The sequence below is a fragment of the Corythoichthys intestinalis genome, chromosome 4 (assembly GCF_030265065.1).
Source record: "Corythoichthys intestinalis isolate RoL2023-P3 chromosome 4, ASM3026506v1, whole genome shotgun sequence".
Lineage (NCBI taxonomy): Eukaryota > Metazoa > Chordata > Actinopteri > Syngnathiformes > Syngnathidae > Corythoichthys > Corythoichthys intestinalis.
The window spans coordinates 11,207,063-11,221,368 of NC_080398.1; the positions used below are offsets into that span (position 1 = coordinate 11,207,063).

Below are 14,306 nucleotides of genomic sequence, written 5' to 3' on the forward strand. Positions count from 1 at the left end.
ATAATTGTCACCTTAACATATAAAAATTGGCGAAAGGAGGTCGGAGGAGGACCGTCAAGAGTGGACATTTTACGGCCGTATTGTCAAGCCAGTTCACGGATGCGCATCCCACGCTCATATTTTTCTATCATTTTCATTTCAATGATAAGCATAACTTTTTCCCTTTTTTTCACCACCTGCACTAACATTGTTGGAACCCATGTTGATTTCTCTCACAAGAAAATCCACGATGCGTCCGTCTTGCGGGAAAACATCTGTCATAGATCTTTGTATCTCGAGCAATTCGTCAGATGTACAAACAAATGGCGAGTCAAATTTTACTCCGGATGTCAAAAAGATTGTGTGTCAAAGCAATCGTATGTCGAGGTACCACTGTATTTAGAAGCTTGGAGGATACTAATGCAACCATGTCACTTCATCTAGTAACAATGCGTCAGTTTGACCACCCTCACATTGTGAAGCTGATGGGCGTCATTACAGAAAATCCAGTCTGGATAATCATGGAGCTATGCACACTGGGAGAGGTAAGATCACTGTTACGTATAGTAAGATGGTAGAGAGAACTGGTCTCTACTGGTCTAGTGCGCTATTCTCTAACGCTTTTGTGACTTTGGCAGTTACGTTCTTTCCTGCAAGTGAGAAAGTACAGTCTAGACCTGGCCACTCTTATCCTGTACTCCCACCAGCTCAGCACAGCATTGGCCTACCTGGAGAGCAAACGCTTTGTGCACAGGTGTGTCGACTTTATCTGCAATGATTTTTGTTCATTTGGATGATCATGACTTTATTGCTGGGATGGAAAAATAGAAGTAAAGTTGTTGCACCTTGAATGACACTCAATGAAACTCCTATACATTTATAGTATGTCAACTAACTTGTGCATTTCCATCGAACTATTATTTTTATGACTGTGGGTTGTTTCACACATCTAATTACATTGCTTCCGGCCTGCTTTGCAACAGTATAACTAAAGATAAAATTTCTGAAACCAAGTAGGATTATGACTTTAAAGTATTATTGCTACATACTTGAGACTTTAGGCCAGCTCTATGCTTTTTCTATTCAGGGATATAGCTGCACGGAACGTCCTGGTATCGACTGTTGACTGTGTAAAGCTGGGTGACTTTGGTCTATCAAGGTACATGGAAGACAGTTCTTACTACAAAGGTTAGAGTGGCACCTTCATTTTTTCCCCTCCTTGGCTGCCAACATACAGTATTTAGGTTAAGTGGTTCCTCTCACTTCACAGCATCAAAGGGTAAGCTGCCCATTAAATGGATGGCTCCAGAGTCAATCAACTTTAGAAGATTTACTACAGCCAGTGATGTGTGGATGTTTGGTAAGTCCTGCATTTCGTACTATGTGTACTCTAAGTGAAAATGATTTAAATTTGAATAATGGTTGATGGTATTCACCATTTCCTTGTGCTAATTCTGTATTTATTTCATTGTTCCTTTTTGACTTTGTGCAGGTGTCTGTATGTGGGAAATTCTGATGTATGGCATCAAGCCTTTCCAAGGTGTAAAAAACAACGATGTCATTGGGAGAATAGAGAATGGCGAACGTCTAGCCATGCCCCCTCAGTGCCCCCCTACCCTGTACAGCTTAATGACAAAGTGTTGGTCGTATGACCCTAGCAAGAGACCACGTTTCAATGAACTGAAAACCCAGCTCAGGTATTTATTCAATATGCATTGTTTTGTTGTGTGCAGATGACTGTTTGAAGTAATGCAGTAAATATCTTGATATTGTTAAGTATTGTCAATTCCTCCTTTACATGGCTTCAAATATCATCATTATCCTCTGTCTGGCCGAAGTTATTTGCTGGCTTACCTAGAGACTATATTAAGACAATAAAGTAAATGTGACATGATATTGGGGAAGGTATCAATGCCATAATTTCTCACAATGCAATGGTGCACTATAATGTAGTGCACTACAATGCATACATTGGGGTTCTGGCAATGGCTAGTGCTTAGCCATTGCCAAAATCTGGATTAAAATAAATGAATAAAACTGTGGGCTGTGTCAGCAAGGGTATCTCGCTCAAAAGCGGTGCCAAACAAATCATGCTAGAGTTGTTGTGCCGGCCCCTAATAAGGGCAAACTGCAAATTACCACAGGTATTTAAAATCTTAGAATGGCAGTATTGCTACGCTCACTTAATTTTTTGCATTTACCTGAGAAATACTTAACTGTTGTTACATCTTTTAAACAGCAGGTGTCGCTGTAGGTCAGTGTAGTCACGTTGAGTATTGAACTGTAATTAAAACTCGTGTGTATTCAAAATCTGGTATTTTTTTCTATAGATAATCAGATTTTTTGTGTTATTTTATTTTATTTTATTTTTTTTACATTTATTCATGATGCTATTGGTGACAGACGAGGCCATATTTGAGGAACAAAGTGTTTCTACCTTGTCATCAATATTAGTTTTTGCACATTTCATGAGGATTTAAAAAAGCAGTACAGCCTTCATGTGTCCATATATTTTCTGTCTTACTTCTAAACACTAAAGTAGGGAATTTTGCATGCATATTTGACTGCTGTGGTTTTATGAGTTTATCCAAACCAGCATGACTCACACATAGAGATTCAACGTAATACGTCCTGTTTCAGCCGTTGATGTTTTTTCTTATTTTACTACACCTATTTCCTCCAAGTTGTGGCTAAATACTGTGTCATCGTGATCTTACAGTTTTCGTTATTTGCGTTCATTTTTGCCAAACTTTATTGAAGTCAAGTTAGTCCCATTAGTCTTGCACAAGGACCGCATGCCTTTGATAGCTTGTGCTAATGGCCTGAAAACAGTGCAAAAAAGGCCAAATGTTCAATCCTTCTAATTGATGGAGTTATTATTGTTTGAGGATGGGGGTGTCATTTATTCTTGTGCAAGTTATTGGCTGCATTAACAAGGAAAATTGTGCTTTTAAAGGTCGTGGCGGGTTAGGTTCTCTCTTGGTCTGGAAAGAATTTATATCATATTATCAATTATAGGTCTTGTCTGCCAAATATGCTGTCCTCAGCTTCCATTACAGTTTTCCTAGACAGAGGACCGTGTGTGTGTGTGTGCGCGCATGTGTGTGTGTTTACACAGTGGGCAGCTGCCAGGGTCTACAGCTTGCCAACAAAAACAGAAACACAGAAAAGTGAGAGAGAATGAGTGCGAGAAAGAAAGGAGTAAGCGGGTCTTGAGCAGAGCTCTTCTCCAATCGTGAAAGACTTCTTTTTCTTGTACAGTGAGACGCATGATCTTTTTACTACTGCATTATAGCATTTTACAGTCATTCTGCCAGAAGAGATTAATTATGCCTTGGTAGTGATGCTGGAATTGTTGCATTTTTTCTGTTTGGTCCCCACGTGTACCTCATTAGAGGATTTTATTGGCTGTGAATGTTGATGTTGCGTGCTGCGATTATATTGTCCTGCTCTGAGGTAAAGTCTTGGCTTCTTTGTCTGCCTTTCAAAGATTGACAAACTCGAATTCAGTGTTAATTATTTTCCGAGTTTGTTCAGCTCCAACATTAGCTACTGTATTTAGTTAAGTATGCTGCATGGGTAGTTTTTTTCTACTTCGCACATTGTCGAATTTTGATTCAGTTTACAGCCCCAGTTTCAAAAAAGTTGGGGTGTTGTGTTAAACATAGATACAAACAGAATACAATGATTTGCAAATCATGTTCAACTAGCAATTAATTGAATACAAGACACACACAAGATATTTAATGTTTAAACTGATAAACCTTATTGCATTTAGCAAATAATCATAAACTTAGAATTTTATCGCTGCAACTTGCAAGAGATTCCAAAAAAACTTGGAAAGGGTCATGTTTTCCGCTGTGTTACATCAACTTTTTTTTTAACAACATTCAATAAACGGAACTAAGGACACTACGTGTTGAAGCTTTGCATTGGAATCCTTTCCCATTCTAGCTTCATGTACAGCTTCAATTGTTCAACGTCCAGGGTCTCCATTGTCGTATTTTACGCTTAATAATGCGCCACACATTTTCAATGGGAGACAGGTCTTGACTGCAGGCAGTAGTTTTCTGTGAAGCCATATTGATGTAACACATGCAGAATGTGGTTTGGCATTGTCTTGCTCAACTAAGCAGGGGCGTCCATGAAAAAGACTTTGCATGAATAGCAACATATGTTTCTCCAAAGCCTGTATATACCTTTCAGCATTAATGGTGCCTTCACAGAAGTGTAGGTTACCCATGCCATTGGCACTAAGACAGCCCCATAGCATCACAGATGCTGGCTTTTGAACTTTGTGTCCAAAGCAGTAGATATAATGATACTTTTCCTCTTTGACATATTGTCCACAATTTCCAAAAACACTTTGAAACGTAAAATGAAATGTGAATGAACTCGTCAGACCACCGAACAGTTTTCCACTTTGCGTTAGTCCATATTAGATGAGCTCGGGCCGAGAGCTCTGTTTACCTGGCGTTTCTGGGTGTTGTTGATAAATGGCTTTTGAATAAACTGTATTTACTGACATTGGTTTTCTGAAGTGTGCCTGAGCCCATGTGGTTGATATTCTTGACACCTTGATGTTTGTTTTTGGAGCAGTGCCGTCTAAGGGATCGATGGTAACGGGAATTCACTGTTGGTTTTCGTTATTGCTGCTTATATGAGGTGATTCATCCAGATTCTCCGAAAATTTAGATTATATTATGGACTGGAGATGATGAAGTTCGGCGGCATGGTAGAGTGGTTAGCACGTCTGCCTCACAGTTCTGTAATCAAGAGTTCAAGGGTCCGGCCTCCCTGTGTGGAGTTTGCATGTTCTGTCCGTGCCTGGGTTTTCTCCAGGTACTCCGGTTTCCCAGATCCCAAAATCATGCATGGTAGGCTGACTTAACACTCTAAACCAGGGGTGGGCAAACCGGTCCTCGAGGGCCGCAGTGGGTCCTGGTCTTTGTTCCAACTGATTCAGCACACACAGTATTACCAATGAGGTTTCAGTGGAAACAAGGAGCACCTGACTGCAATCAACTGATTGCACTTGTAAGAAACCAGATTGGTGAAAGGCTGTCCTCATGATGGGTATGAACAAAAACCCGCACCCACTGCGGCCCTTTGTGGAATTAATTGCCCACCCCTGCTCTAAACCGTCCCTAGGTATGAGTGTGTGCGCAAATGGTTGTTAGTCTCCATGTTCCCTGCAATTGGCTGGCAGTCGATTCAGGGTGTACCCCGCCTGCTGCCCATAATTAGCTGGAATTGGTTCCAGCACCCCTGTGACCCTCGTAAGCATTAGCGGTTCGGAAAATCAATGAATGAAGATGGTGAAATTCCTAAATTCCTTGCAATAACTTTGACTAACTCCTCACACACTTGTTCACAAATAGCACCCCCATCCTTGCTTTTGAATGACTGAGCAATTCAAGGAATCTCCTATTATACCCAATCATGACACCCACCTGTTGCCAATTAGCCTGTTTACCTATGGGATGTTTTAAACAGGTGTGAACATCCCTCAGCTTTCTCTGATTTTTTTTCGCTACCTTTCCCAGCTCTTTTGGAACATGTTGTAGCCATAAAATTAAAAGTTAATGATTATTTGCTAAAACAACAAGTAAGTGTTGAAACTGATCAACTTTGTCTTTTTAGTGTATTCAATTAAAGTATAAGTTGAACATGATTTGCAAATTATTGCATTGTGTTTTTATTTATGTTTAGCACTATGGAATTTGGGTTGTATAATCGGAGATGTGGTCCCCTTTACCGAAAGAACCAAAAAACCTATTGTTCAGATATTTGCTTAAAAGTAATGCATATTTGTCCCTCTTCTACTTAATTTGACTATACTTTGTATAATAAGATAAGGCATTGAGTGTAGGATTTGATTAAGCATTACGAGCATCTGAACTGTAGCAGGGATTTCCCTTTTATATTTAAACACGAGTAAAAGATTTAAAAAAAAAAAAAAAAAAAAACATTTTTGTGATCAATTTGTGGATTCTGACTAAAATATTTTTGCTCAAATGAAAACTAATTGTGAAACTACCTACCCTACTCTACCTACCAAGTTGGCATGTCAGTCATCTATTCTGCATTGCGTGATAATTTTATATTCAGTTCAATATTTGAGTAAATTACTGCTATACAAGTACATTATTCCAAATTGGCTGCTTATAGGGTTTACATTGGACAGTTCATTGGACAGTTCTTTGGTGAAAACAGTGTTGGAATATAGCTGAGTGATTCCGACAAAATCCAAGATTCAGCTGTGTTCTGGGGCCACATAAATAAACAGACCGTGTTGTCTCAGATGGTGGTGTGGTGTTGGTGGCGATAGAGTGGTAATGTTCTCTAAAATGATAAATAATTTACTCTTGGAATGTAAGCATGGTTAATGTGGCATTTTTATTCAATGTAAATAACCGTGGTTTGGACTGAGAAATAATTCAAAAGGTGAGACTGTTAAATCGTAAAACCTTTTTTGCTTTCCTCCAAATGTACAGTCCTGTTTATCCAGGTCAATTTAAGGCCATGGTAAAGTACAGGGTCATTCCAAAAATTTAAGTTCATTTTCCATCTTGCTTGGACTTCCAAAGGTTGCGAGGGTGCTGTAGCCTGTCCCAGCTACCGTAATTTTCGGACTATAAGCCGCTACTTTTTTTTCTTAATTTTGAATCCTGCAGCTTATAGTCCAGTGCGATTTTTTTGTTGATTTATTTGGGTTCATAGGCAACACATGCCTCCTAGCATGCATTGCAGCGCTACAGATGTAAATAAATCAAAATTCATATTCTGTGCTTATTATTTATTCAGTTACTGTTACAGTTGTTTCAAAAATTGCTTGTTATGGTATTGGGTAACATTTTATTTGACAGTGGCTTCATAAGATGGTCATATCTATGACATGACACTATCATTGGCATTACTGAGTGCTTATGACAGATGTCATTTAGTCTTATCCAGCATGTTGTTACTAACGCCATTTATGTCCAGTTTGGATCTTTTACATCAAGTCAAAAGTGATATAATTTGCCGGATAACACGAAATGACATCTGTAATAAGCATTCATTAATGCTCGTGACAGTTTCATGTCATAGGTATGATGGTTTAATGACAGTCTTATGGCACCTTTGTCAAATAAAGTGTTACCAAATAGCAATTACTGAAATAAATGGAACAGTAACTGAATAAATAATTAGCACAGAACATGAATTTTGATTTTGATTTAATTCTATAGCGCTGCAATGCATGCTAGGAGGCATGTTGGAAGACAAAAGTGTTGATAGCAGGTTGCAGAAGAGGTAGACTGTCACCCCCAAGGGAGCAGTGAAGCTTCTTGAAGCAATAAAGCTTTGCAGCCAATTGGTTCAAAGCTTCATGTTAGTTCATTAGGTCTTATGACAGTCAGATGATGCCGCTGTCAAATAAAGCGTTAACGGTTAATATATTTTGTGTAAATATCAAATAATACAGTAAGGACAGCTGCGGCTTATAGTCCAGTGCGGCTTACCAATTAACAAATGTCGTTTTCATGTCACATTTGATGGGTGGCGGCTTATAATCAGGTGCGCCTTATAGTGTGAAAATTACGGTAATTATGGGCAGGAGGCTGGGTACACTCAATGTTGGTTGCCACCTAATCATAGGGCACAAAGAGACAACCATTCATGGACACTTTGATATCAGCAGTCAATGTAGATTGTTAAATCAATCTACCCCATATGTTTTGGTGATGTAGGAGGAAACTAGACTATCCAAAGAAACTCACGCAGGCACACAAACAACATGCATACTCCACACAGGTGGAGCCCAAGGATTGAACCCTTTAGTCTCAGGACTGCGAGGCATCGTGCTAATCAGTCATCTACAATGCCACCCAAAATTCCCATACTCCAGTATCCTGACCCCATGAAATACAATACAATATTTCTCTTTATAGTAAACTTAAAAATTGCCTTTTATTAGAAAAAAAATTGTCACACCATAATTGAATGCTTAAACCATGGTCAATCCATCCTTTTTAAAGACCAATTTCATAATGAAAACCCTCTCAATTTAATTTGGAATTAAAAAAAAAACTTAAAGGTGGATTTCAGTACAGTACAATGAATTTAATATTTAGTTTAAAGCTTGATTAGATTAATAGCATTCCAGACATATGTAAAATCAACATTTTAAAAATGGTCATGGTACATTTGATTCCACTTTTTTTTTCAGTCTTGCCAATCAATGGTGCATTTGCATTTTGATTAATTGAATGCCTATTTAAGCCATAAAGTTAAGTGGGAACGCCCCATCTGACACTCGCACAAATGTGCATTCAAATGGTAATAAAGGACATGGCTTACAAAGAGACAAACTTGGACAGGTGTGGGGACACACATGAACACACATGGTTGAGACAGCAGAACAGGGGGTAACGATGATGTGTCTCAAAATAGTAGTTAGTCTTGTTGAAGGCATTAGAGTAGAGCGTGTGCAGAATTGCCTGACAGCTGTTTTGTGAACCATCAAGTCTTCATTTCTTTTGGGAATCTTTCTGAAGTTTTTTACTAGGTCAGTATAAGCTGATGTGGCAAGAAAATGCACTGTTAATATTTCTAAAGCTGGAGTAGAGTGATTTCCTTGTGCTGATTTAACTTTACTCTTAAGGTACTAATTATTATGGCGGTTTGCACATTGTAACAAAATTCTTCTAAACATTTATAAGCCCATTTTTATTGCTTTATGTAGCGTATGTACCATATTTTTCGGACTATAAGTTGCAGTTTTTTTCATTGTTTGGCAGAGGGTGTGTCTTATACTCCGGAGTGACTTATGTGTGATTATTTACGGTCGGGTCGGGCCGACGTCTTTCTCACTTACGTTTTTTAAAAAGAAATTAGGGCTGTCAAACGATTAAAATTTTTAATCGAGTTAATTACAGCTTAAAAATTAATTAATCGTAATTAATCGCAATTAATCACAATTCAAACCATCTATAAAATATGCCATATTTTTCTGTAAATTATTGTTGGAATGGAAAGATAAGACAAGATGGATATATACATTCAACATACGGTACATAAGGACTGTATTTTTTTATTATAACAATAAATCAACAAGATTGCATTAACATTATGAACATTCTGTTAAAGTGATCCATGGATAGAAAAACTTGTAGTTCTTAAAAGATGAATATTAGTACAAGTGATAGAAATGTTATATTAAAACGCCTCTTAATGTTTTCGTTTTTATAAAATTTGTAAAATTTTCAATCAAAAAATAAACTAGTAGCCCTATTCTGTCCTCAATGTGTGTGAGTACACAAATTGACAGATAGCGAACATAAGTTCCAAAAAGAAATTAGACGGTGTGGCAAAGTTGCATGGGCTTTACTGAAGTTATCTCTTTTTGACAGGAGCACGTTTGTTGTATTTTTGTAAAACTGAAAATAACAAGGCAATGTGTCAATAACTTGCATAAATCACAAAATAACATAAAATGTACACACACGTGTCCATTTGAGCAGTAGTACTAGCCAATTAGCTCACAAGCGTCTAACAATGTAACTGCATTTCACCATATATGTGAACAAATTCAAATACACATCATCAATAACTATCTAATGCTCATGAATATAAACAAAGGAGGAATATAACTCACAAGCGATGCATGTATTAGACACAAACAATGTGATGGGGCTATGAGAACTGCCACTGAATACTGGATGCGGACGTTAGCTGGTCTGAAGAGCACTGTCTATTAGTGTAAGTTCGCGTCGACATACAATCACGTCAGAAAAGCGCGCCGAAACCCAAATAATCAGCTGCACTGAATCGCCAGCAGAGGGCGACATTACGCCACATAACATATGCAAGTCACACCCAAGCGCCAACAGAGGGCGGAAAAACTCCATAAAACACAATTAACAAGTTGGCCTTTCACTGTACTGACATTTAAATCTGTCTGAGCGGGCCTAGTGCGTTAATTGCGTCAAATATTTTAACGTGATTAATTTAAAAAATTAATTAACGCCCGTTAACGCGATAATTTTGACAGCCCTAAAATAAATATATATTCATATATTTAAACTAAAACAATGTATGGATGTTAAATAAAATAAATAATTTGGATAAAACAGAGAAGGTGCTGTGCATGCCTGCGCACGTGAATCCAGTGGCCCCGCTCTCTTTTCAATCTTCCCCACCCTCCGCGAGCATCCTGGTATTTGCTTTTCGATATGGAGCAGCTACAGGAGTGAAAAACAAACTAAAGACAGGGGAATTGAAAAGCAAACAACTGCGGTAGGAGTGGGATATGGAAAGGATTCAAATTGATTGTTGAAGTTGCTATACGGAAACCTGTGTCGGCTTTGCTGAATGTAAACGAATGTGGCGCTTTGGTCTCATACGAGAAATATATTTAACAAACTTTTCAGCGGTATTTCGTTGTGTAAATGCATTTATAATGATCATAAAAATATGTAGACTATTTAAACATTGAGAAAACTTGGGAGAATTTGTTACAAAAGACAGGCTTTCATTTGTTATCATTATGCATATATGCACCGGCATCGTCACAAATGTGATCACACAAAACGCAACCACGCATCGCATCCCCGCATTTCCTCCTTCTGAGTCCTCACAAATCAAACATAAAATTTCTTTTTTTTTTTTCGGGCTCGTGCCTACAAATAAAACATAAAATTTCGTCTTTTTTCGGGCTCGGGCAAGCAAATCAAGTTAATTGATCGGGCTCGGGCCGGTCGGGTCTGGCTGGATTTTTTAGGCCCAATCTAACTTCTAGCGTCATGTAATGCTAGCATACCATACACCTATTCGGCCTGTTGTTCTCTATTCTATTTTAAATTGCTTTTGAAGATGACATGTCAGTTCTTGGTGCTGGATTCTATCAAATATATTTCCCACCAAAAATGCGACTTATACTCCGTTGCAATTTATATATGTTTCTTTCCTTTTCATTGCACATTTTTTGGCTGGTGCGACTCACACTCAGGTGCGACGTAGAGTCTGAAAAATATGGTAATATATGTATTCCAATTTCCAAATGCATTGCTTCTGTTAAATTCAGGTGCGGTTTTGATTTTAGTTACGCCATACAGCTTTCTTCTAAATTGCAATACTGTACTGTTATTCTTCAGAGAAAAGGGGGGTGGTTCAGCTGCCTGAGTGCAGCAGTTAGTGTCATGCAAGAGAAACACTTCTTTTGTCTTATCTTGTCTTTCTTATCTTTTTGCAGTACCATACTAGAAGAGGAAAAGGCCCAACAGAAAGAGAGGAATAGGATGGAGATGAGGAGGCAGGTCACTGTCTCTTGGGACTCCGGAGGGTCTGATGAAGCGCCACCAAAGGTGAAATAACTACCGTAATTCTTGAACTATAAGCCACACCTGACTAGAAGCTGCACCCACAGAATTTTACAAGAAAGCTGTATTTGTTCAAAAATAAACTGCACTGGAATATAAGCTGTAAGCCATGTGCGATATTTACACAAAAAGACATGCATCTTATTAGCCTGTAAAAATTAATAAATGAACAAACCACACTGGACTGTAAGCAGCAAGCGTCAAAGTTGGCGAAAAAAGTTGAGGCTTATAGTCCGAAAATTACGGTAATTGCTTCTTTTTTTTTCTGATTTTGAGTCTACCATATTCACTTAAGTAAGTTTCCATTTCAATGTTCAGATTGAAGAACAATTTATTTAGCTTTTACCCGATTTCCCGGTATTAATCATGCTGTTCATCATAATGCTGCCGCACAATTCACAACTCCAAGAACCACTGAGGAGATTGCTATTAAACCGCTGCCTTAACACTGCAATTTTCATAAGTACTGTAACTGGAAAATGTGACATTACCACTTGCAAATCATGAGTCAGAAACCCTAACCCCACCTTCCACAAACCCATGCCAACTTGTTGCTCAGCTGCTGGTTACTTTATCCCTGCTTACAGCCGTCATTCCCCTGCTGTTAACATCTGCTAACTCGTACTCATAGCTTGAAATAAGAAGCCATACAATGTCATAAAAAACAACATGACATTGAGATGTTTGTAAGGCATTATAATGCATATTTTGTCATTAGGGAACGCTACAGTTACCTACATAGTTCTTTGAATGAACCTATCCAAGAGTATATAAACATTATGATTTTCTAAAATTGTCCCTCCCTTGTGTGTTCCTCTCTAAAATCTTTGTTATTTTATAGGCTTTTTTTTTTTTTTTTCTCCTCTACCTTTTTTCTTTCTATTGTTTACAGCCCAGTCATCGTCCTTTCCTGCAGCCCACCTTGAGTCTGGATTATCTTTCTGCTTCCTCTCCTCACCATTGCCACCAAAACCAGCACTTTGCCTCACAGCTGTCTCTCTGCTTTGGAAATCCTCCTGCCTCATCTACCTGCTACTCCTCTCACATACCTCCTCCTATGTCATCACATGAATTTTCTCATAAGTGTTCCACTTTTCCTTCTGAATCATCTCTTTCTCACATCAAAACGTATAACAGTTGCTGTTTTTCCCAAAACTACCAAGTATCCCGCTTTCCTATGCTGACTTATGCAGGCATTTGCCCACAACCTAAAAATTCAGAAAGCCTGCCCAATGGCAGCTGCGCCCACAAAACACATCCCTCTACTGACAACCACCTGCCCTGTTCATCCCTTTCTAAAGCAAACAGATCACATTCCTTGGTAGGTCACTCAACTCCACTTCCTTTGCTTTCCAGTCCTAAAAATCAGAGATGCATCTCATCAGATCCTTGGGCCTTCACCCTCCAGAACGACAATCTTAAAACAGACTCCGAACATAAAACTGATCTGTTGCCCAACTGCCCAACTAATCCTAAAGTTCACTTCCAACATGCCTCAAAACTCCAGCCCCAATGTGGGAGGTCCATGCCACCCCAGCTCCCTACTCAACAATTTGACAAACTAATCTCAATGCCCTTTGATTATACTCTGTTTACCAATCATCCACCCAACCAAAGGCCAGGCCCTCCCTTAACTACCCACGCATCTTGTCTTACCTCCTGCACGCGAACCCTTCACCGACAATTACAGGCAGGTGATGCAGTTTTATAATAACATGCATTTAACAACTACAGTGGTACCTCTACTTATGAAATTAATTGGTTCTGGAAGTAGTTTCGTCAAAAATTAAGGAGGAGGAGCACTTGCACTTAAGCTCCTTTTGAACATTCGTTAAGTAGGTACGCATTTTCATATGAATGCCCTAATCTGTTCCAAGACTCCCAAAATTCAGACATAAATCTTTTATAAAGCATAAAAATGCATCAAAACATGTAACAAATACATGTTACAATTAGATTATTGCACAATAATCATAAAATGAATGTTGTGCATAATGTAAAAAACAAACAATAACAGTCAATACACTGACGTAAAGCTGTCGGAACACCTCATGGTCCTACGGGTGAATGAAGAGGATGCTGGGATGACCTATACATACAGTAGAGGGCCCTCTTAGCCAATTGGATGCCAGGAAAATGCTAGGCAAAAGCCAATGGCAGGGCAGCATTAGGTATGTTACATTCAGTAAACTCTGGGAGCTGTGAGTAGAAGTAAATACTGTATTTTTGCCTTAAGCATCCTGAAATTTTTTTCATAACAAGAGGCAATATTTTCCCGTTCAAGCGTGTCGTAACCTGAAAAAAATGTTTATGTAGAGACGTTCATAAGTATTGGTACCACTGTAATTGCTTGTGGAAAGGACATCTAAAGTGTCTTAACAATTAATGGAAAGCTTACTAATCCAAGTTATACACAAAAACAAAAAAAAGTCAAATCAGTACAACTTAAGTAAGCAGAACTCAATATTTAAGTAAGCAGAACTTGCGGGAAGATAGCAGAAGTTAAAATTTTAAGTAAGCAAAACTTAGGGTAAATAAGGAGAACTTAAATTTTTACTTTCATTACATATTACATACATCCTAGGCAGAGGTTGCGCTAGACTTTCTCGTTGTCTGTCATTTTGACTGACAGGGTCATAAAAATCCGGTCATAATCTATTTTTACCCGTCACTTAAATTTTTTAAATGATGATAATGACATTGTGGAGACCCTTTGTTTGGCATAATTCACCTTCCGTACTTGTGTGTCCATTTGGCCGAGCGCGTTTACCGGCTACGACAGTCACGTGACAGAGACACTTAAGAGCCGCGCGCGGTCCCCTCTCTATCCACTCGCTCTCGCTATATGATTGGCCGAAGAGTCGAAATGCTCTCCCGTGAAATGCATGTTTAAAAATGTTCCCGTTGTTACTTCTTGCGTTCGCTTATAAGTGCCCATTTAAAAAGGAAAAGCGATGGATGATA

General features: G+C 38.6%; 1 protein-coding gene across 7 annotated transcripts in view; it reads left to right on the top strand.

The window, feature by feature from the left end:
* Positions 1-14,306, top strand: part of LOC130915476 (focal adhesion kinase 1-like) — a 74,879-nt gene that overhangs the window by 38,923 nt on the left and 21,650 nt on the right. For all 7 annotated transcript variants that reach the window (XM_057835540.1, XM_057835541.1, XM_057835535.1 and 4 more), the window contains 6 exons: positions 424-524; positions 618-733; positions 1,067-1,167; positions 1,250-1,339; positions 1,472-1,676; positions 11,216-11,327. In XM_057835540.1, the coding sequence (XP_057691523.1) occupies positions 424-524; positions 618-733; positions 1,067-1,167; positions 1,250-1,339; positions 1,472-1,676; positions 11,216-11,327 (725 nt within the window). The remainder of the gene's footprint in view (positions 1-423; positions 525-617; positions 734-1,066; positions 1,168-1,249; positions 1,340-1,471; positions 1,677-11,215; positions 11,328-14,306) is intronic.